This window comes from Glandiceps talaboti, chromosome 7 (genome assembly GCF_964340395.1).
Source record: "Glandiceps talaboti chromosome 7, keGlaTala1.1, whole genome shotgun sequence".
In the NCBI taxonomy this organism is placed as follows: Eukaryota; Metazoa; Hemichordata; class Enteropneusta; family Spengelidae; genus Glandiceps; species Glandiceps talaboti.
The window spans coordinates 13,759,447-13,781,024 of NC_135555.1; the positions used below are offsets into that span (position 1 = coordinate 13,759,447).

The 21,578-nt window shown below is 35.0% G+C and overlaps 1 protein-coding gene across 1 annotated transcript in view; it reads right to left on the reverse strand.

The window, feature by feature from the left end:
- LOC144437152 (cleavage and polyadenylation specificity factor subunit 1-like) overlaps window positions 1-21,558 on the reverse strand; it is a 32,775-nt gene extending 11,217 nt beyond the window's left edge. Inside the window, exons 1-27 of the mRNA XM_078126017.1 lie at window positions 21,504-21,558; window positions 20,699-20,865; window positions 19,455-19,485; window positions 18,557-18,690; window positions 18,222-18,302; window positions 17,255-17,406; window positions 16,879-17,025; window positions 16,605-16,744; window positions 15,982-16,092; window positions 15,225-15,318; window positions 14,840-14,927; window positions 13,930-14,029; window positions 13,254-13,297; window positions 12,766-12,817; window positions 12,453-12,550; window positions 12,076-12,150; window positions 11,694-11,774; window positions 10,910-11,009; window positions 10,864-10,865; window positions 10,334-10,426; window positions 9,806-9,947; window positions 8,884-9,059; window positions 8,076-8,233; window positions 7,531-7,614; window positions 6,823-6,901; window positions 6,406-6,512; window positions 5,817-5,919 (exon numbers count right to left, since the gene is read on the reverse strand). Of these exons, the coding sequence (XP_077982143.1) occupies window positions 5,817-5,919; window positions 6,406-6,512; window positions 6,823-6,901; window positions 7,531-7,614; window positions 8,076-8,233; window positions 8,884-9,059; window positions 9,806-9,947; window positions 10,334-10,426; window positions 10,864-10,865; window positions 10,910-11,009; window positions 11,694-11,774; window positions 12,076-12,150; window positions 12,453-12,550; window positions 12,766-12,817; window positions 13,254-13,297; window positions 13,930-14,029; window positions 14,840-14,927; window positions 15,225-15,318; window positions 15,982-16,092; window positions 16,605-16,744; window positions 16,879-17,025; window positions 17,255-17,406; window positions 18,222-18,302; window positions 18,557-18,690; window positions 19,455-19,485; window positions 20,699-20,848 (2,622 nt within the window). The 5' untranslated portion in view covers window positions 20,849-20,865; window positions 21,504-21,558. The remainder of the gene's footprint in view (window positions 1-5,816; window positions 5,920-6,405; window positions 6,513-6,822; window positions 6,902-7,530; window positions 7,615-8,075; window positions 8,234-8,883; window positions 9,060-9,805; window positions 9,948-10,333; window positions 10,427-10,863; window positions 10,866-10,909; window positions 11,010-11,693; window positions 11,775-12,075; window positions 12,151-12,452; window positions 12,551-12,765; window positions 12,818-13,253; window positions 13,298-13,929; window positions 14,030-14,839; window positions 14,928-15,224; window positions 15,319-15,981; window positions 16,093-16,604; window positions 16,745-16,878; window positions 17,026-17,254; window positions 17,407-18,221; window positions 18,303-18,556; window positions 18,691-19,454; window positions 19,486-20,698; window positions 20,866-21,503) is intronic.
- Between the last annotated feature and the right edge of the window lie 20 nt (window positions 21,559-21,578).

Genomic DNA, 21,578 nt, shown 5'->3' on the forward strand with positions numbered 1-21,578 from the left:
TCGATGCTACATTCATGTATACAGCATTAAACTTAGTAGTTCAATATGTTTTAGAAATAGGAATGACTTAACATATTTCAATATGAAATAAGAGTTGCCATCAAGAATCACAAAGTTACAGACAGTGTCCCTTTTAAAGGGTGAATGTGTGGCTGGAACTATCATACATTCTAGGAAATATTTGTTTCAACATCTTTGAGCCATGTATCTTTCTTACAGCTAAAATGATGTAGGCTTGGTGTTTCACTCATGTGACATGACATTTAATACACATCCTCAGACAACTTCTATTGCAAAAGAAACAATTACATGGGTGCCATGCACAGTGCGGATGTAGAAGTAGTCAAGTTGAAATGTTGATTATCAGTTAGAAAAATAAAGAACTGCAGCCATTAAAAGCATGAAGTCCATGTGTAAACCTGTTTTTACTGCACTGTGAAGAATAGCAATGCTTATCAGTGTTCAATGTGATTGGGCAAAGGATCCTGCTATGCTTATTGTGTCTCTGCTAATGTTAGTCTTGAGTTGAAATATGTCTAGCTTTATGCCAAAAACATAATATCCTATAAGTGAAAAACCAAACCTACATCATTTTAGCTATAATAAAGACAGAAGTGACATTGTTCTTTTTTAAAGCAGAGCCCTGGAGATTAAGGATTTAGTGCTGAATAAAAACAGATTTCACTTCTCTTCTGAGGCCAGACAAGTGGTGTGACGTCATTACAGGTACATTTTCATTAGCTTTTAAAAACATTCTAAATAACCATTTTAATTTGCCACAGAAGAATGAACATCGAGGGTTGCTTGGTGTGAGAATTTAAGTACTTTGAATAATCCAATATTTGCCACATGAAAACTTGTTCCTGGTCATTACAATTTTGGCTGTTTTGTTTGAACTAGGAAACAGTCAATCTAGTATTTTTCTATAGAGAAAACACAGTGTTTGGTCAATCTGAAGTACAGTATGGATAAATTTGAAGCTCATGTATTCTCTATTTAAAACTACTGCGTAGAGAGATTGGTGATCTTCCATAGTTCTTCATTTTAATTGAAAAATGGTTGGAACTGAGAAAGGGTTGGTGTCTCCTTGTACAAAGTTTACAACTTATTACTGAGGGGCATGCTATGTTAAAACAAGCATAGACAGAGATCTGACATCAAGTTTTATTTTCATCAAAAAATAAGTTATTTTATCATCCTTAATTTGTTTTGGGTTTTTGTTTTTGTTACAGACATCTGATTCACAGTAAAGAGACAAAATCTATCCATCAATTTGCTAACACATTGAACAATTCAACACTTCCAAAATGGTCATTAATCAAGTGAGAGGACTTCCAGGTCATAAGTTTGTTATCACAAACAGAAAGTTCATCATTTATTCTCTGTTCCTGTTTTTCGCAATTCAAATACCAACTTGTGAGCTGACTGCCTACAAATATTGTCATTCACAAACAGTTCCCAGATTAAACAACAGTGGATTTAACTGTTCATACCTACAGTTACAAGAAATCCCAACATTTTTACCAATCTCAACAGCTGAAGTAAACCTTCGTGGTAATTTTATCGAACGACTGTACAACACTTCGTTTGCTCACCTTCCGAATTTGAAGAAACTAGATCTGAGTAATAACAAGATGACAAACCTCACAGTTGACAGTTTCAAGAAGCTTTCAAAACTTGAAGAATTAGACCTCTCCTTGAATAGAATTGAAAGGATACCGTGTGACACCTTCAAAGATCTGGGAAATTTGAAGATATTACATATGTATGCTGATAAATCAGTGGTGTCCCGTTTGGAATTTGACAAATGTGTATGGAATGGATTAGATGAACTTGAACATCTAGATCTCAGTTATAATGATCTCAGCAGCTGTGTATCTTTACTTTCATTTACCTCTCTGCCTAGTCTCAAGTCTTTAAACCTATCAGACGGTTATTACCACTGCATACAAACAATATCACAGGACAAATTAACTTTCAATACACATAATCATACCATGGGTCAACATCCCAACGAAAATATTAATATCACTCATTTAAATCTTTCCAAAAATAGATTCACCGTTTTTATAGTTGCCTCGTTCTTCAGTGATTTACATAACCTGCAGTACTTGGATCTCTCTGTGAATTACATATATTTTATACTCCCAGGTACTTTTAACGGTTCAACCAACTTGAAACACTTGAATATCTCACACAACAATATATTTATACTAGAAAAGAACACATTTGATGGTTTGTCTCAAATCACTCATGTTGATCTTTCAACTAACGAGATAGAATTCATAGAAAAATCCACTTTTATGCACATGACCGATTTGATTTATGTAGACCTGACGTACAATTATATCCACTCGATTGAATTCTATCATGGACTAAATACTGTACAGTACCTGAAAATTGATCACATAAAACCTTCAAGAGATGTGAATACTACTCAGTTCTCAGCCATAGATTTGAGTCTCCTGACAGAGCTTAGATCTTTAGAACTTACGAGTCTTAAACAAGGGGTATGTGACCATGAGTATCTATTTCAAATAAGGGAGATGAACACTAGTCTAGGCAACTGGTTGTGTATGTCTCCTCAACTTGAATTTTTCCGTTCTTTGTTTATTGTGCATCGTGACTTTTTCCGGCCATTTTACACAGAATCCGCATCATGTATGGAGTTATCACGGCATTCCCCGTCTATGACATGTAACTCCATTGAGCATCTATCCTTAGTCTTCTCACCTGACAGCTTACCAGAGAACAAAACTTCTACAGATATGCCAGGCTTAATCCTTGATTTGTTATCAGATACACCTATCAACTGGCTGAACTTCAGTGCACCGATGCAATGGATGCCGAAATGTGCACAGAGTAAGACGTCGTCCACTATTAAAGCAGAAACGCTGTTATACAATGGGTATACTGACACAATGGTGAATGTGTTCTCCTGTTTTTATGGTCTGAAAGCCTTGTATCTTAACAACAGCAATCCACCGTTGCAACACATAGATTCTACATCATTCACTGGTTTAGAAAGTCTTGAGATTCTAGACATCAGTAATAACAAGATTAAAAACATCAACGAAGATACCTTCAATGGTTTACGCAACCTTGTTTATCTCAACTTATCAAATTACATGCAATTTGTCTATCTTGATGCAGTGATATCTACCCTTCCATCGTTACGAGTCCTCGATGTCAGTTATTCTTCCAAAGACACGTATGACAACCTCGGTTCAGTAACGGAAATTGATGAATTTTACTGTCACAGTCTTGCTTATTACGACAGTATACGTTTTTTGTACTGCGCATATTTCCTAATCCCAACCGTCATAGATTTATCTGAAAATTACCTTTCAAGCATATCAGAGTGCATATCACCATCAACAGAAGTTTTTACAGCCGCTGATAACTACAACACCATATCCTGGGCCGGGCTTTCACACGATGCTTTAGATGCCTTGCAAATTTTCGACCTCACAAACACGAAGATCACATTTGAAAACTTCAACAACATTACATTTCCTTCGTTGACCAAAATGATCGCAGAGATTCGAGACACAGCTCACTCATCAGTGATACAAATCAATGTGATATCACTTGTTAACCTGGATTTATCTTATTCTAAATTATACCTAAATAATCATCAAATTGAATTTTCCGACACATACAGTCTCAAACATGTAAACCTAAGCTACACACAATTTGATCTTAATGCTAATATGTGTGATGATACGCAAGTTCATATGTTCTTTCAAGACTTTGTTCAGGTAGAATATCTTAATATCTCTCATTGCACGATAAGTGTGTTATGTCAGTTTTACTTCATGAAATTGACACAGTTGAAATCTCTAGATGTATCCTACAACGATATTATCTCTGTTAGCAACGATGTCTTTGCATTTAATACAAATCTCACAATACTTGATCTGAGTGGCAATCAAATCGCACGATTCGATCCGATGACTTTTACAGCATTAACAGTTCTATCTGAATTGTATTTTGAAAACAATCCGTTGGACTGTGGCTGTGACATGGTTGCCATGCATTCCCTGATGACTTCTAATAATGCTATCAAGTTTACAAAAGATGGGGCTCTACCGTGGCAAACTTATCAATGTAAAACACCGAGCCATGTTTTTGAAGAACCATTTGTGATGGTCAATTTTCAGGACATGATGTGTGAAACAGGATTTCCTTATGAAATTCTTGCTGCTGTGTTAGTAACTGTGACAGTGCTTATTGGTATTGGAGTTATAGTTTGGTTAAACAGATGGAGGTTAATCTATAGAGCCTACAGGCACATGGCTAGGCGTAGACAGCGGTACCCCTTAGTTTATGAACTTGATGGCATAGACGTTATCAAGTACGATGCCTTTGTTAGCTACAGTAGCGAAGACGATGATTGGGTAGAGGACACACTTCTACCGAGAATAGAGGGTCAACCACCGCACTTAAAACTATGTATCCACGAAAGAGACTTCCTCCTTGGCAGATACATCACAGACAACATTGACACCGCTATGAGACAGAGTCGTAGAATCATCTTTCTTGTGTCCACTAACTTTGTTAGGAGTCCGTGGTGTGAATATGAAGTCGAACATGCCAATCAACATCTTTTGAATGATGGTGTGGACGGAAATAAAGTCATGTTCATTCTTTTAGAAGATGTTCCTCAAAATGAAATGTCTGAAGCCCTGAAGGTACACATTAACACAAAGACATACATTGAATGGCCTAAAGACAATAACGCAAGAAAAATTGAAGCTTTTTGGAAAAAATTAGTGAATGAGTTGAAAGTCTGATTTGAACTAAACAGAACCATTAACTGTATTGTACATTATCTGGTCTGATAGTACAGTGTACTTTCTTAACGTAAATAAACTTGAGCAATGTTTTTTTTAGTATGATCAAATAACTTTAAAGATTTTGAGAGAAACATAGAACACATTCTTAAGAAGCATACAACCATTTATATTAATTCAGAACGTTCCAAAAAAGTATAGATGGTACTTATATTTCTGTATTTATTTATTTTATGTATTTTCATGCTTTACATTTTTCTACTATCAATAAACCCTTTTACAAGTTTTAATGAATGTTTGATTTGCCATCCAGCATCACTTTGTACAAATGTATTCCTTTACATCAGCATTTGAAAAAAAGAAGTGAATAAACTTCTTGTATTAAAATGAAGAGTACCTTTGTGTGTTCTCACGTACCGGGCATATTTCACAGAAGTAGCCATTTTTTATACAAAATGACATGACCTTGAAATTGAAGGTCAAGGTCAAAAGTCACAGGCTTTAAAGCATGTCCAAATCCGATAATATCGAGTAGATACTTGTACTGAGTCTCTCTACATGTGAAACTTCTAGAGTTACAGAATAAGTTTTGGATTTTTTACAAAAAAAATATGGTGACCATTGTCTTTTAGCCACTTAAACAAGATCATGAAACAGAGATTTGTAAATTCTGTGGGTAGTATCTAGCAATTATGTTAGTTGTCATTAGCAAACACATTTCAGAGATAAGGCTGCACACACACACACACACACACACACACTGACACACACACACACACACACACACATACACACACATACACACACACAAACACACACACACACACACACACACACACACACACACACACATACACAGAGGGAAAATATTATAGCCCAATGTAATAAGGTCCCATCCCCCACCACCCACCCTACCCTGCTCATTGGGGCATTGTAAAGTTTCAAGTAGTAGTTCATGTTTCTCCAAATACATAGTATAACAGGTAAGACAAAAGACAAATTGCGAAGACTTGAACTCACCATCAGATGTGTCTTTTTATTCTTGTGTCCTAACCCAACTAGGTACAACTCTTTGACTTGAGGCATCATTTCATGTAACTGTTCTGTGGTGCTGCTAGATCCACTGTTGATAGAAACACATTTCATAACATTTTAGTCATGATTGGATTACAGGAAGGATTCAATTTTATGATTCCAGAGACAGATGGACAGTTTGCTCAAAAGGGAGCTGAAGAAGTATACACGATTGCTGTGCCGTTACAGGTCTGTGCTATGCAGTGTGCCCTCTAATGATAGCCAATTTTTGTTGTTGTGAGTCAAAATGAGAAAAACTGGCATTTCTTGTGAGTCACCCTATAGTAAGAGATAAGGGGACACCAAATTTGGTGCGTCACTAGAAATTGTGTGCATCAGTGGCACGACAAATTGGCTTAGAGGGCACACTAGTGCTAGGGTAATACTTGTGCAGTGTTTTGAGAGGAATGTGATGGAGCATACAGACAGTTGGAACCCATTCTTATAACATCCTCCGGCTTCATCCATAAGAGTCAATTAGTACTTATATCAAATTGACAAATAGTATCATCAAATTCAAAAAGTTATGACATACCTGGTAGCAGCTGCTGAGGTGACTTGGAAGGTATCCACAAGTACTCTGTGTCCCATGGGGAAATTCTTTACCAAGAATACCAGCTTGAAGTCTGGTAGGTTGTAAATCTGATAAGAAACACACAGAAACAGTATAAGAACTATGCCACACAGCAATATCAGTTTGTCAGTTGAGAACTTAGGTTTCAACAAGGCATGCTATTGCTACAACATTAGATTGCACACTTTTTATACAATTTTCACAGTTTTGTTATCATCCACTTTTTCTCTTTAACGATGTGATGAACCACCATTCATGTTTATCTTTGCATTTTATACTTTGTTTCAACACAAAACATACTAAGTACACACACATATACACGCCCTGGAAAAAGGCCTTATGCTATCACAAGTTCAAACAGAAATGTTACCAACTTACTTCAAGAACACCATTTTCCCTACACATGGCACACCAAAAGGTTGGCTGTATCTCTTCTTCCGTGGTTTTAGTGGCAAAGCTTCAAATAGATAATCATGTATTTATTATTATGAATGAAGTCTCCATTTTGATATAGAGGATTTATCATGCCTATATTTAAGTAAGTTGCTTGTTCTAAGTAATTCATGAATCACTGTACTAGAAACTACACATTTTTCTAAAAAATATAATTGACATTGTTTATATGTATCACTAATGCTATTTTTATCACAGAATCAAAAGGTTCAAAGACTGTCAGTGCCTTTATTCCACAAACCGTAGACTGGAACACACAAACAGTTACATGTATAGACAGATACTAGAACTCAGTCACACAGATAGACATCGACACAGACAACCACATGAACAGACATCGACACACACACATTGTACAATAAATGCTCAGCCTGAGCTGCTAGATGAACAAACACTCATATAGACAGACAAACAGACAGACAGACAGACAGTTAGATACATGAACAGACATTGTTTACTCACACGCACAGATAAACAAACAGACATATGAATTATTTAATGAGAACTCTATCAGTTGCTAGACATCATTCAACATATTTTAGTACTTAGAATAACATGAGTATAGTTGAATATAAAACAAAAGTTACCACAAATAAGACCATCAAGTTGCAGACTGTGTCCCATTTAACATACCTTGGTTTCTCTTCTTTCTTTGTTGGGCTGAATAGTGATGTATCTGATTCACCATACAACATTTCATCCTCATCATCAATATTACTGAAAGAAGGAAAAGAAAACCTTAGTATATTCTATCTCCATATAAAAGAAGGGTTTTACACAGAAAAAGTCATTGTTAGGATGAATCAAGATTGTGTGTGTATCCCTTAGAAGAAATCCACTCAATGGGCTAGTTCTAGACACAGATGAACTAGTTCCTGGTATTAACATGACAGTCAGTCTCACATTCAGAGTGAAACACTTAATATTCTAACTATGGTAGATATATATCAGTTACTGTTTAAAACACAAACACAATGCGAGTTTATTTCATTACAACCCACCTCACACATCACACCACACTCACGTACTCACGCGCGCGTGCACACACACACACGCACGCACGCGCACGCACACGCACACACACACACACACACACACACACACACACACACACACACACACACACACACACACACATACATACACACACACACACACACACACACACACACCAATACCTTGCTTCTGATGCCATAGATATGTCTGCTGTAGCTGCGGATGGTTTCGTTTTCTTTTCTGGTGATTCTAATTCTTCCATGTTACCTTCTGTTTTGTTGCTGGATGAAAACATACCACTGGTGTCTCTGTATGAACTTAAAGTTAATATTTTGGCTTTCTGCAAAAGATACAAAACACATTCATTTCATCCAATCAGTAATGAGCTCACCCCTCCTCTAATCTGCTGTTACACGGTATTCTAAGATAGCAATGCGACTGATCAATGATTCTTATGATAACTGTCTTATAGATTTGTCTGCTATCTAGATTGACCATTAATAATAGTGGCCCTCAGACCACTAACGAATTTTTAGTGGTCTGAGAGTGGCCTGAGTATGGCCAGTTTTAAAGGGGAACACCACTCCAGGAAATGAAGTCATTTTCATAAATTATGTGTTGTGGAAAGTCATTTCCTGATTTTACATCACCTACAATAACTTGCAATTTCAGAGAAAACAACAAGTTAATCTTGTGCCATTATATGGTATCTTTGCTATGGGCTATTGCATCATGGGAGTCAGCAGAAATAATGTATTCAAGTTGAACACTGAATATTCATGAGTCTGGGGTGTCTGTACCCTTCAGTGTAAAACTTCATTTCCAGGAACGCATTCCCCTTTAATATGATAAGAACTTTGATAGCTGTTGCTGGAGACAGGTCAGTTTATGTGAATGTGTAGTATACTACTAGTAGTCCAAGTATGGTCAGTTTATATTACAGTAAGAAATTTCATAGCTGTTGTTGGTGACTGATCAGTTTATAGTTACCTGTGTAAGTTGTGGTCTGTGTATGGCCAGTCTATGTCCACCACCGAAGCCATCAGGTCGTAAGGTGAGTAAGACCAACTCTCCATTATGACTCATGATGACAGCATAGGGGTCAGCAACTGAGCACAACGCTATAGGTGAACCAAGGTCTAATGGGATATGTTGTAACTGATTCACTGCAGGTAACAAATAGAACATAGTAGTTATACTATGCAGATATTCATAACGTATCATATAGGAACTTTCCCATAGTTAAAGGTGTTGTTCAGATAAGGATTAATCTTAGGGTGGAAAAAAAAGGTGTCTGTCAGAGATATAGAAAAATTTGGACCAGAACAAAAGACTGATCCAAAGTATAAAATCCTTAATATATTAATCTCCACTGCTATTGATAACACTAATGTGAGAACATGGCACTGAAACCCTAGTCTTTGCAGGTAATTATACTTTCTTTTTGCCATCATAAAACCTGTCTAGTAATTTTACAAAGTAAATCTTAGGTTGAACAAGTCTTCACACGAAGACTCAAATCTAAGTATTTTGGGCAATGTCAAACAGTTGTAAAGAAATGATCATGTTGGTACTTTAAAGAATATCAAACATATGGAAATGAATTCTGATTTGTGAAAAATAAAATTAGGCATGTGAGCTACATTGTATGTGTTAACAGCTATATTGACTTTACTATGCTGTATCACATAACACAATTATTGCCTTTAAAAAGTGCCATACACTAACACTGGGTTAATATAAAGTTTTTTTGTTTGCACCTAATACTTCTGGTATTTACAAACTCAAGTCAGTCTTTCTCAGCTGTAAATGAGTACAAAACAGTTTGAATCTTTGACTAGTTTTGCATCTTAGTGGGCTGATTTGATTTGAATTTAATGGCACTGTAAAAAAAATGTCATTTTTTTCCTACCTCCTTCCAGTAATCTTACACCCATAGGTGAGACTTGTAGTATGTAGGCATTGTTACCAATGTTACCAGCATATACAGTTGGTCCCTGTGTGCTAAATCCACTGTGATCTAACTCCATTATTTCCTGTCCTGTCTGTAAGATCTATATCACAATATACAAACAAACTTATATTAACGAAATATGCATGTTTTTTTAAATTCAAATTTCAAATTTGATTTCTAAAAAAAAGAAATAGCCAGTGATTAGCTACATCAGCATGATCATGTACACATACACCTAGAGAGTTTTAATATTCAATCCTCATGTTTGCTGGCATTTAATATTGGGAACACAAAACTTGGCAAAATCAAACTGCACTTGTTTGTCAATATGTCTACATTGTATGAATACACTATATACAGTAAAACCTGTCTACATTGACCTTGAGTGCGACCAAGTTCATGGTCGGTTTTCAGAGGGAGTCAGTTTAGTCAGTATGGGCATGGGTGATCAATACACTCACAACAAGACAATCTTAGCTCTCTTACCATACTAGAGTCTTCTCTACTGAGAATCAAGAAGGCATGGTCATGAGTTGGCTCTGTTGTGTCTTTATCACCCTCTGCTGTCTCTTCAGATTCCTGTATTTGTAACACAAATAAAGTTTGCACAGTTCATAAGTTATAATTTGTAACTGTTCTGTATCTGGTTTTGTCAAAAAAATTAGGGTACTTTTATTGTCGATAAAAAATGTTTGTACTCACTGAGACTTGTGAACTCTGGAAACTTATTTGAGTCTCAAATAAGTTTGCTGAGTTCAAGAGTCACAATTAGCAATATATTTCCTTTGTTCTCTATCATGCTTTCACAATAAACTAAATATATTTTTATTGTCAATAAAATGAATTTGTACACACAAAAAACTACTTTGCACAATTCATCAGTCATCACAGCTAACAATGTATTAGTTTTGCTCTTTATAATGTTTTGGAAAAATTTCGTCTACTTTTTACTGCAGATAAAGGAAAACTTTAAACTATACATCATAAATCCCTGGTGTTTCATTGCCAAAGTTTACAGCTACTTCCCATGCCATGAACTACTGAATACAAACCAAGATTCACTTACTTCACTAGACTTCTTCTCTGGTGGTCCTGTCACTGTCCACATGTCAGTACATCCTGGGAGTTCAAAGGTTGTCACTACCTGGGGTCGAATGCTCCTCTGTGAACCAATCACACAAAGTATCAATATATATAAAATGTTTTGGTTTGACAAATGGTTGACTGTCAGTGATGATGGTACAAATTTTACCAGAGTATCATGCAATACAGTATGAGTAAGTCAATATCAGGAGAACTGATGTACAAATGAAATGCTTACGATATAGTATGTCTCCCTCTGTAAATGACACAAGAAAAGTCTTTCAAGGGGCCTACTGCCGTTTACCTGCACTTGATTGAATTTCTTTACTTTGACATTCAGAGCACTGGACAGAAATCACATTGTGTCAACGCCCGGCGATAGCCCTCACATTGTCACAATGCTTTGTTTCAATTAAAGGGGCACAGGCTGAGTTTTGCATCTTATGTTTTGGTATATTTTAAATGCATATTACAAGGTACCTGCCATATTCTAATTACTGAAGAATATTTAACGATCACTTGCTATTGATAGAACTCAGCTTGGTGTTTATGTACAGTAAACAAGAAATTTGATGATGTAATTTAGCATGTGTATGTGCTGACAACGTCTGAAGACAATTTGTCATGTCATCGCAATCAAGTATGAACAGTAACATTCAAGAAGATTAGTCCAATTGTCGGGTAAGTATATATTTCGTTATAACCACCTAGGAGTGCAAACTTTTAATTCAGACTGAGACAGAATTTCCTGTTACATCCTTACCTGTAGAACTGAGAGGGCGCCATTTTTACCAAAACCTGAGCATGACACCAGTTCTAAGTCTGGATCTGGGTTATTTTGAAACTGTAAATGAGAACAAGAGATATGTAAAGATCAGCTAACTTACAGAGATTGTATTCAATACAAATGTAAGTAAAATGATAACTTATACACTGACTTTCAAAACCTACCAGAGGTACCAGTGATTAAACTCCTAAAGCTACATATCTGCCCATTATTTTTCACTTTTACACATTTTTTGACAGTGTAGAAAGCAGATGACAGTACTTGAAATAGATGAACATATTACAGTAAACCTTCTACCCCACCTCCCCCTCACTCCTCAACCTGTCCCAAATACATTACAAGAATAACAAAGACTCACCTCTTCTGATAAGAACACTGGTTCTCCCATCACACTTTTACCACAAGGTCCAATATTCATAATACTGTCGCATACCTATAAGTTGTGTATATATACAAATATTAGACAGATATATCTCTTTATAATTTTTTCCCTATTGTCTACCATTTTTTCTGATACCTTAGGAGTTAAAAATTACTCCTCTCTATGTTCACTGATTTTATTTTTTTCATTCATATCCTCTTGACTATGAAATTAACAATCACATAAATGTTACTAAGTGAAGTGTAATATGTATAAAAGATGTATAAATGGTCATATTCTGAAGTTGCAGAAATGCCTAGTCTCTGAGTAATCGTTCAGAATCAGCAATCATATTATAGCATAAGAAAACTTACTTCAAAAGTATATGATGTGAGTTGTGTTCCAGTGTGGGTTTCACTTCCATACACCTCCAATTCATCTAAATCATCTGCCAGTAGTGATACATCAGATGCTGAAAACAAAGGCAAGAATATAGTCATCATTCTGGTGCCAGTAGTTTCTCGTTTAAAATCAATAAAGTTTTGAGAAATATTGTACAGCTATTCACACCTGCAACACACTTTTGTGTGAAATTTAGATATTGTGTAATAATGTCTGCAGAAGACACAAGTGTACAGATATGAAGTAGCCCATAGACATGGCAAATATCAAATAGATATAAATTACCTATCCAATCACTTGCATCGTCAGTTCTTTTCTTCTTACTTGGAGGCTCACCCTGAAAATAGCAACAGATTCAATCATTAAACCAATTCAAATACTGGTAGTTCACATATTTTAGAAACACTTTAGGATTGGAGTCAAAGTAAAAGGGTTTTACAGCATGTCATACCTACAAAACCATTTTGTCTAAAATGGTCATAAGTAGCTAGCTAGGAACAATGTACACACTACAGATCGAGAGATCAGAGATCAAAGTCACATGTTAAACTTTATTCTTTGTACACAAAATTTTGGGTCATCTTTAGTGATTTTAGTCTTATGCTATGCATATATATTATCATCTTTTTGTCATTGCTGAAGTTCAACCATTTGCCAGCAAACTCCTGGAGGTCACTGGACCAAGCTTTAAATTCAGTTATGACACTTTTACATTGGATAAAGGCTGCAACACTTCACTATTAAAAAGGAATGTTAATAAAAATAAACTGTACCTCTCTCTTCTCTCCTTGTTCATCTTTCTTTGGTCCATTAGCTGCTGAAAAACAGTGAAAAGAAAGATAACTAAATCATTGTAACATAACATAACATAAACATTGTGTGGGAGATAATCTAAGGTGTTTACCCAATAGAACTATTTGTATGAATCTCAGTATTAAGAGTGTAATTTCAGCTATGAATAACTTGTATATTACACCACTGCTATGATACAAAGTCATGTTATTGATATGAGGGATGTGATGTAATGAATTTATGATAACTCCTGACAATTCCTCAACTATGTCCCTTATTTCACTGTAAAAGTACATTTCGCAAAGGAGTAGACAACACTATGAAACTCTTTCTGACAAATTTTGGAGAGTTCTTCTTTTGTCCTTTTCAGACAGTGACTGTTTTTATAATACCTTTACTGCATGCCAGCACTGGGTTCCTATATGCATGTGGCTATGAAGTGCTAAATCACAACACATAGAAAATAGATGCGGTGCATATTTACACATTTAAAAAAAAAAAAATCTTTAGTAACAACCAGAATAAAGTAAAGACACAGCTGTAATATTTCATTAAGTTTGAACAATTGATTTTAAGTTTAGCAACCGGAAACAATTACACAGTATGCTTACATATATCTTGATATTCAATTATATATAGTTCAAATGCATTTCTTACCTAACTCTGTACTTTCCTGTATCTTTTCTGTATACTTCAGTAATAGTGAATTGCCAAGTCTTGATCCAAGAAATAAATACCCTTCCTCCATCTTACACATCTAGAAATACAAACAGATAGGATTTACAGTGGAAACCTCTACACACTATGTTAGTGAGATATATCACATCATTGTGAAACTGCTATGGCTTTCTATCAAAGCTAGTCTCTGACTAAGTAACCCCAGTTCATCAACCTCCTTGCATGCCTGTACGGCTAAAGTAGTTACAAATACATCACCCTAGTTTGATATGCTAGGGTAGATGCAACTATAACTATATCGTGGCATGTGGTAGGTTACATACATGGTTGACAGTGGTGCCTCAAGTTAATGAATAAAATCACCCTGTAATCAAGATAGTATAATCGCTTGAAGTATATGTACCTTAAAATGTACACTTGAAGTCTATACAAATGAAAGCTTCACAAGTCTTCCCACTATTCTACTGTGACTTTAGGGTGAGTGTGTAATCATATCAATGAGACACATGACAATAGCAATGACTGTAGTACATTCCTGACAACACTGTCGAGATATTGTAAAAATTTGGGATTCGCTGTTGAGAATTTTTTTTGACTATTTGATAATTTGAGTAGAAATTTTCATCAGTAACAATGAAAACCCAGAGTCCATGAACGTTCACTCTTGTATCAATGTCCAGTGATAGATTAATATCAATATGTCACAAGAATTAGTTTATTTGTCTTGAAACAATCTTGGCAGAAATACCCTACTACTTTTAATAACATACATGGGATTGTGCTACAAAAGATTTCTCCAGTATCACAGTATGTTATCGTTCTAGAAAGGGTGTCGATCTCGACATGTATACAAACTATACAAGATTCTAAATATTGAAGATTGACTTACACATGATGTAAGAACGCTGGCAGCAGCTTTATCAAAGTGAAAACCACGTACACTTCTCATTCCATCTGTCATCATGGTTAACACATAGCTGTAAAAGAAATAAGCAAGTTTACATGTTGGCTACGCAGGTGCAAAGATAATGTTTTTGAAAACTTACACTTCTGTTTGACAGCTAATGTGTATCTGTACAGATAATATTACAAAAACTTGCTTTTCAGCAACACATAAAACTTTAAAGATGTACTGTTTTTACGCAAGGTTGTTTTCCTGAATTTCTTCTCCCTGATCAATCAAGACATACTCGATAAATGATGGGTGATGTAAACATGGCTATGATTGAAAACATTTATGAAGTGTTCAAATTACCATAAAACTTTCTACTCACATTTCACCACCTTTGAGTGATATAACAAGTCTGTCATAAGTCACAAAGGATGCCTGGGCACAGTCCAGCGATAGCTTTACTCCAAATTGTTGTTCTATGAAATAAAATTTTTACATATTTCAATATAACATTTTCTGATCATTTCTGATCAAAGTATTACATAGAAGGGGATTTGTTTAATTTAAAATATTTTGATATGTTTTGTTTAATTATTCATTGAGGGATATTACAAACAATTTATTCAGCCATTCAAACAAAACACTCGGTCATTTTACTTCTCCTTGGTCAAATGTGTGCATTTATTTGGGTTGCACCGTTAACTAAAAAACCATGGTACAAAGTTTCATGTTGAAACAAGTACAACACTGGTAATCCAGCCTTCAGTTTACTAAGATAGATGCAAACCAAATATATTGTTCTTCAATGTGGTAGATTATACAAGTGGGTGATAGCAGTTCCTCTGTTGTGCGATCCTACTCACTTTGTGATCAATATAGTGTAAACATTTGAAGTCCCAAAGAGCACTGTAAATTCATGGAACTCTAAATAAACTAGTTTCAGGGATGATGCCCTACTGAGACTATAATTGAACCAACTTCCATTCAATAGCTTATCACTGTTGTATGAACATGTTGCGACAATAGTTTTAGTTTGTTTCTATCTTAGAAAACCGAGGCTCAACTATCAGGGTGATAACTGCAATGGAGTCAAGATAAATTTCTAGTGAGGCATGTAGTTGTATTCTTGTAGTACTTACTGAGTGGAAATTGAGAACTACCATCAGTGAGTCCATTCAGAGATACACCATATGGTGGTACACTTTGATTTAAATACAGTAAGGAGTTGACAGCAAACACTAACACACCTCCTGTAATTGAAATAAAAAGAAATGTTTACAGGCGTATGTTGGATTTGGAAAAACAGCTATCTGGGTGACCTACAGAAAAAGTTGATCCTGCATAAGATACTGTAGTAGCAATCTAAGACCATGGAATTCAAACAGTGGGGTTTAATACTAGCACATATCTCTGATATTGACATTATATTGGTATGTAGAATTGACAACCGTTATCAACACACCCCTTACAAAATGATGTATGACATATGGAATCGACAGGAAACACCAATTAACACATTCCTGTACAGTCATTAACACTAGCACGTCTGTGAAAATGACACCAAAACTTAAACATCATTGATAGCTTATCAGTTCATTTCTGTGATATTGACAACATATACAAGTGATGACACACCTGTCATACAGAAACAAACCCTAAATATACAATATGATTTTTTTCTGTACTGATGATAGTATGAAACAAATTCTACCTTTACATTAATTCTGTATAAAAAGTTATGTATTCTTTTTTTTACACTTACCGATTGGTTTTGGGATAGGAATGGCTTTGAAGCAGTCAAATGGTAGATTGCCAAGAGACCAGATAACAGGATGAACTCTTTGTTCTATATTCAGTGAAATAGCTACAATACAGCATGTATCCTTACGGATGGCTACACGTCTGTCAAGTACAAAAAAGAAAGATTCTTGAGAATTGTGACAGGCCATAGTACATGTAATTCAATAACATTCTCAGTGGTTCAACAGAAACACTTACCCAGGGCATATTCTCAATGGTTCAACAGAAACACTTACCCAGGCCATGTTCTCAATGGTTCAAAGAGAATAAACAGGGTGGGTTCATAGTAACCATGTAGAAATCTGACATCAATCACATTAATCAACTTGTCATCGATATCATGCAAATTTATCACATAACTTGGCAAGAATGATGACTTGGAACTGAAAGGAAACAGACAAAAAAAAACATGTTAACAGTCTTTGATGACTTGATTTCACATTACTAATCCAACTCATTTGTTTACTTTCCCTGTTTTTAAAAGTTCCTTTTGGTCCACAGTCTGATGTCTGCAGTTGCATATAATTAATCAAAGCAAATTTAAAGAAATTAAAAAATTCAAATAAATAACAGCTGTGACAATTCTAATATTTGTTGTATTTATTTATTTACCTTCCTGCAAGGACACCATCCTGATCTTCTGTACCACCTTCTCGTCTAAACGGCAACACAACAAGTTTTCTACCATAGATCAACATCACAGCACATCGGTTGTCAGGGTCTACAATCACTTCAGGGATTTGATAATTTGTAATATATCCATCCTGTGTGACGATACAGATAGATAAAATCATTGATCAAACTTTGGAAATCAAAAGTCAAAAAGTGCCATGATAATTTATGAAACTCAGTTTTGTATAGTCGCACTATCCTTCCATGACTCGACTCTGACTGTTGTGACTTCTCAACAGATATACAAATGTATGCACTGGAGAATTGGCAAGACAATTTGGTCTGGCAGAAAAAGTATGAACTAACACTGCTATTCAATATTATACCATTGAATAGCTTAATTTATCAAATGAAAAGTTCTACTTCAAAATTTCTAGGTGAATCTCAAATTTTTGCTGACATCTCATCCCCAGTCAGGGGTGTACTACAATAGGCTATCTTGGAAGACACCCTTCACAATGCTGATGAGGTGACAAAACCCCCCTCCCCTCCCCCTAAATGAACATTCACCAGTGTGACATCAGCATGTTTATATATGATGTAAACCATGATGAAAATTGTAGCGGTCACACCACCAAGATCGACGGCCCGATGTAAAAATATGATGGTAAACACATTCAAATACTACTGGAAACCCAGCACTGTATATCACATTAGAAGTAAATTTTAATCAACTTATCAAAATCTCAGTAGTAAATACAGAACCTGTTATCATTGAAAGCATACAAGTTTGCGAAATTTGGTTAGAAGTGTGAAAATGAAGTTCAGCAACTTCATTGATGTCAGACTCCTGACCCTCCCTAAATGAACGAAGTTCGTTTATTGAGCTAATGTGACATTGTGCAATTGTAAATCATAAACACTGTGACTTCTTATAAAACAGTAACTGTTACGTTCTCTCTCTTACCTTGAGGGCTTCTTCTTCAAAATAATGTAAAGACAAGGTTTTGAGGTCATGTGTTCCAGGATCATACTCTACAACAGATAGCTGGAGAAAAAACATAAATATTCACAACACATCATTAATTAATATTCATAATTAAGCTTATTAATATTCATGACTGTGATTGAAGAAACTTTCATTTTTCCTTTCATGACATCATACACTTACACTCACACAATTCACACTCCTATCTTGTTCATTCATAGTGCAAGCAATCCAGGTGTGAGGGGAGATAACGCTATTCAGGGTAAACTCATCCAATCTAAAGCTTAATAAAACCCACTCCTTGGTACACATACCTTAGCATCTTGAAAGGCAAGACACAGTGCATCTCTAGATGAACCAGCTAGTCTTGTACTCTGCATGTTCATGATAGTACCAAATAAACTAAAAGATCCCAAATGTTCCAATTTGTGTTTCTTGGACTTTATATCTGTCAAATACAATTACAAAGAATACATTACTTAGGGGTTTACAATTTTCTAAGAGTATTTTGTATTTAGTGGTTACAGCATAGACCCTTCACCAATGTCGGTGTACGGTCTATGGTTACCATAACTATTGGAAAGACAGTGTATCATTACACATGAACCAGTGATTATTTTGCATTGGTGAATGTGTATACTAATTACTATTGCTATTTACACTATGTACAATGAAATACCAAAAACATTCATTATTGCATACCTGGTTATATGCAAAGAAGTATGTGAGTGTTCCATGAAATCACATGCATGTAAACTTATATTTTTACCAAAAAAAGGTTCTCATATATTAAAGCATGTATAATAACCTAAGAAGCTAATGATCCATAAGTGTCATAGTGGGTTCTCAGGGTATTTGCACTCATGCATGTGGTGTTTTCAGCACCACTTTCACTTTCTTTGTTTGTGGAAGTAAGGCCAAAGGGGAGACTACACGCACTTGTGCAAAAGTTCAAAGTATGCAACACTGGCATGCAGGCCATAATGAGGTTGTGTTATGATATCTATCGACTACAATCAGAAAGAATATATCATATCTGTAGGTTGGTGTTGTTGAAAAGACTGGTGTTAAAAAGGCTGAAAAAGTGGTGTCTATCAACATATATATATAGACTTCAAGATGAAAAAAAAATTAAGTAAAACTGAGAAATGAAGAAGATCGTGACACAGTAGAGGTTTTGATTCCTTCACCATGTAGAGAAGACTACTGTACCTATTGCCTTGTCTGATGACTTGCTAGATGCCTGTAACATAAAAAAAGACCACATATGAGTTGCAGAAATCAATAAACTCTAACACACTTGTACACTAAATAAAAAACCTGATATTGTGATTAAAACAGTATTTTCATAGGCTCAAACACTACTGTCATCAATCAAATCCAAAATTTGCTTTTCATTTTCAAGCATTTTTTTTCAAGACATTCTTGAATGTTTATTTTATTGCACCTGTTTATTAAAGTTGATGTCATTTTTCATATTATTCATAATTATATTTTTGATTTCTTTTAATTGAAGTACCATATTCTTGCACCTTGGGATCAGTTCTACATTTCCTTGTTCTACACATTCTCGATTTACAGTCAAATATCTAAATTTCTACTCTTCAGATATTTAACTACTACATGCATAGCTAATTTTTTATATTTTATATTAAATTTATAAGTTACATGAATAAAGGTGATGACACAAAGTTCACCATAAGTGTAGATAAAATTATAGTAGTGATAACTGCAAACTTGAAGATAAATAACTTTATTTTATTTTCATTTTTTGTGTTGTAGTCTTTAGTGTATACATTTTCAAGCTATTTTTGTGTTTTTGGATCACATGACGGTGACCTCCTTTATTAGTTTTATGTATTTCTGTAACCGTCCTCCAAGGATAAATGGAGGTATGTTATTGGAATAAAGACTAAAAACTTGATATATTATACATGTGTATACATCTTAACATGTAAGCTTAAGTTTACAAAGGTTTTATGTAAATTTGGTGGCTGGCGACAAGTTAAACAACAACTATTTTGATGTTACAAACATTTTTTTCTGATGAGTCACCAGACTGAGATGCAAGTGTTCAAAAAGTTTCATGATCAGATTTAATACATACCGTAACTCATTAGTTTACAAAAATACTTTGAAGCAAAAGATTACTGCAATGCACTATGGCATGAAGACCAAACTGTATCTGTGACATAACTTTGGGTTCACTACAATAATTTGTTATAAAATCAAAATTTGAAGTATACACATAAACATCTGTACATATGTGTAATAATCAAGATATATCAAGAATGAAAATAGTTGCAATGAACATTTATTTATGATTAAAAGTAAGAGAATAATTTTTTTCAATTGCTGAAAATATAAAAGGGTGATTGTTTTGAAATAAAAGTCAAAATGTTGGAATTTTTTATAAAACAAAAGGTATAGTGAATTGCCATAGTGTGATTTCTTACCTCTGTGTCGCCATGGAGACTGTACACATGCAGTTGATTGGCACCCGCGATAACTAAGTTACATTCATCTTTGCTGAAAAAGTTGCAATAAAGGCAGTGTTCTATCCCAGTAGGTGGGTGGATTTGTTTATATAATGCATACATTGTCATGTACTCCACCTAACACTCTGGGGGAAAAAACAAACAATAGTCTATATATTAAAATTCTGCAACAGATAACTGAAAATGGAATGAGTGATATCTGACAGTAACTGGAATTCTACTCAGTACAGTAGTAACTTTAATTTTATACCATGAAAGGAGGTATTAGTGTATAAGTACAAATGCATCCATATTTACACCATGGAAGTATCATCACTTTGATCACTTTTACCTCCATCTTTACACATAGTACAAGTACAACAACCGGTACTGTCTACTGATGATGTAGTAACAACTTCCAATTTCAGCAAGCTGCCTTTACATGTAAAATTGTGTTCATCATGTCTCAGCCTGTCTGATGAAAAGTTAAACTGCAAAACAGACTTTCTCAAAATGTTTCCATTTGCTCTTTTGACGCATGATTATTGAATTTACTTCCTGACTTTGCTGATGTTTTTGTCTGCAATCTTAACGTTATAACACAATCAATGATCATCCAGCATTGTTGACATCGGAAGATCCACAAAATCGCGTAGTCGTATAGCGTGACTTGTACACTTGGTTGAATTGGGTGAATAACTTATACGATGAATTCACGCTTTAAATATCTTATCTGAATCAAAATAAGTTTGCTACCATTACATATACGTGTAAAAACACTTACAAATATCTTTTGAAGTGTAAAATTCACCATCACATGGACGCGGCCATCATGGTTGTTGCAGTGTATGCTGGGAAA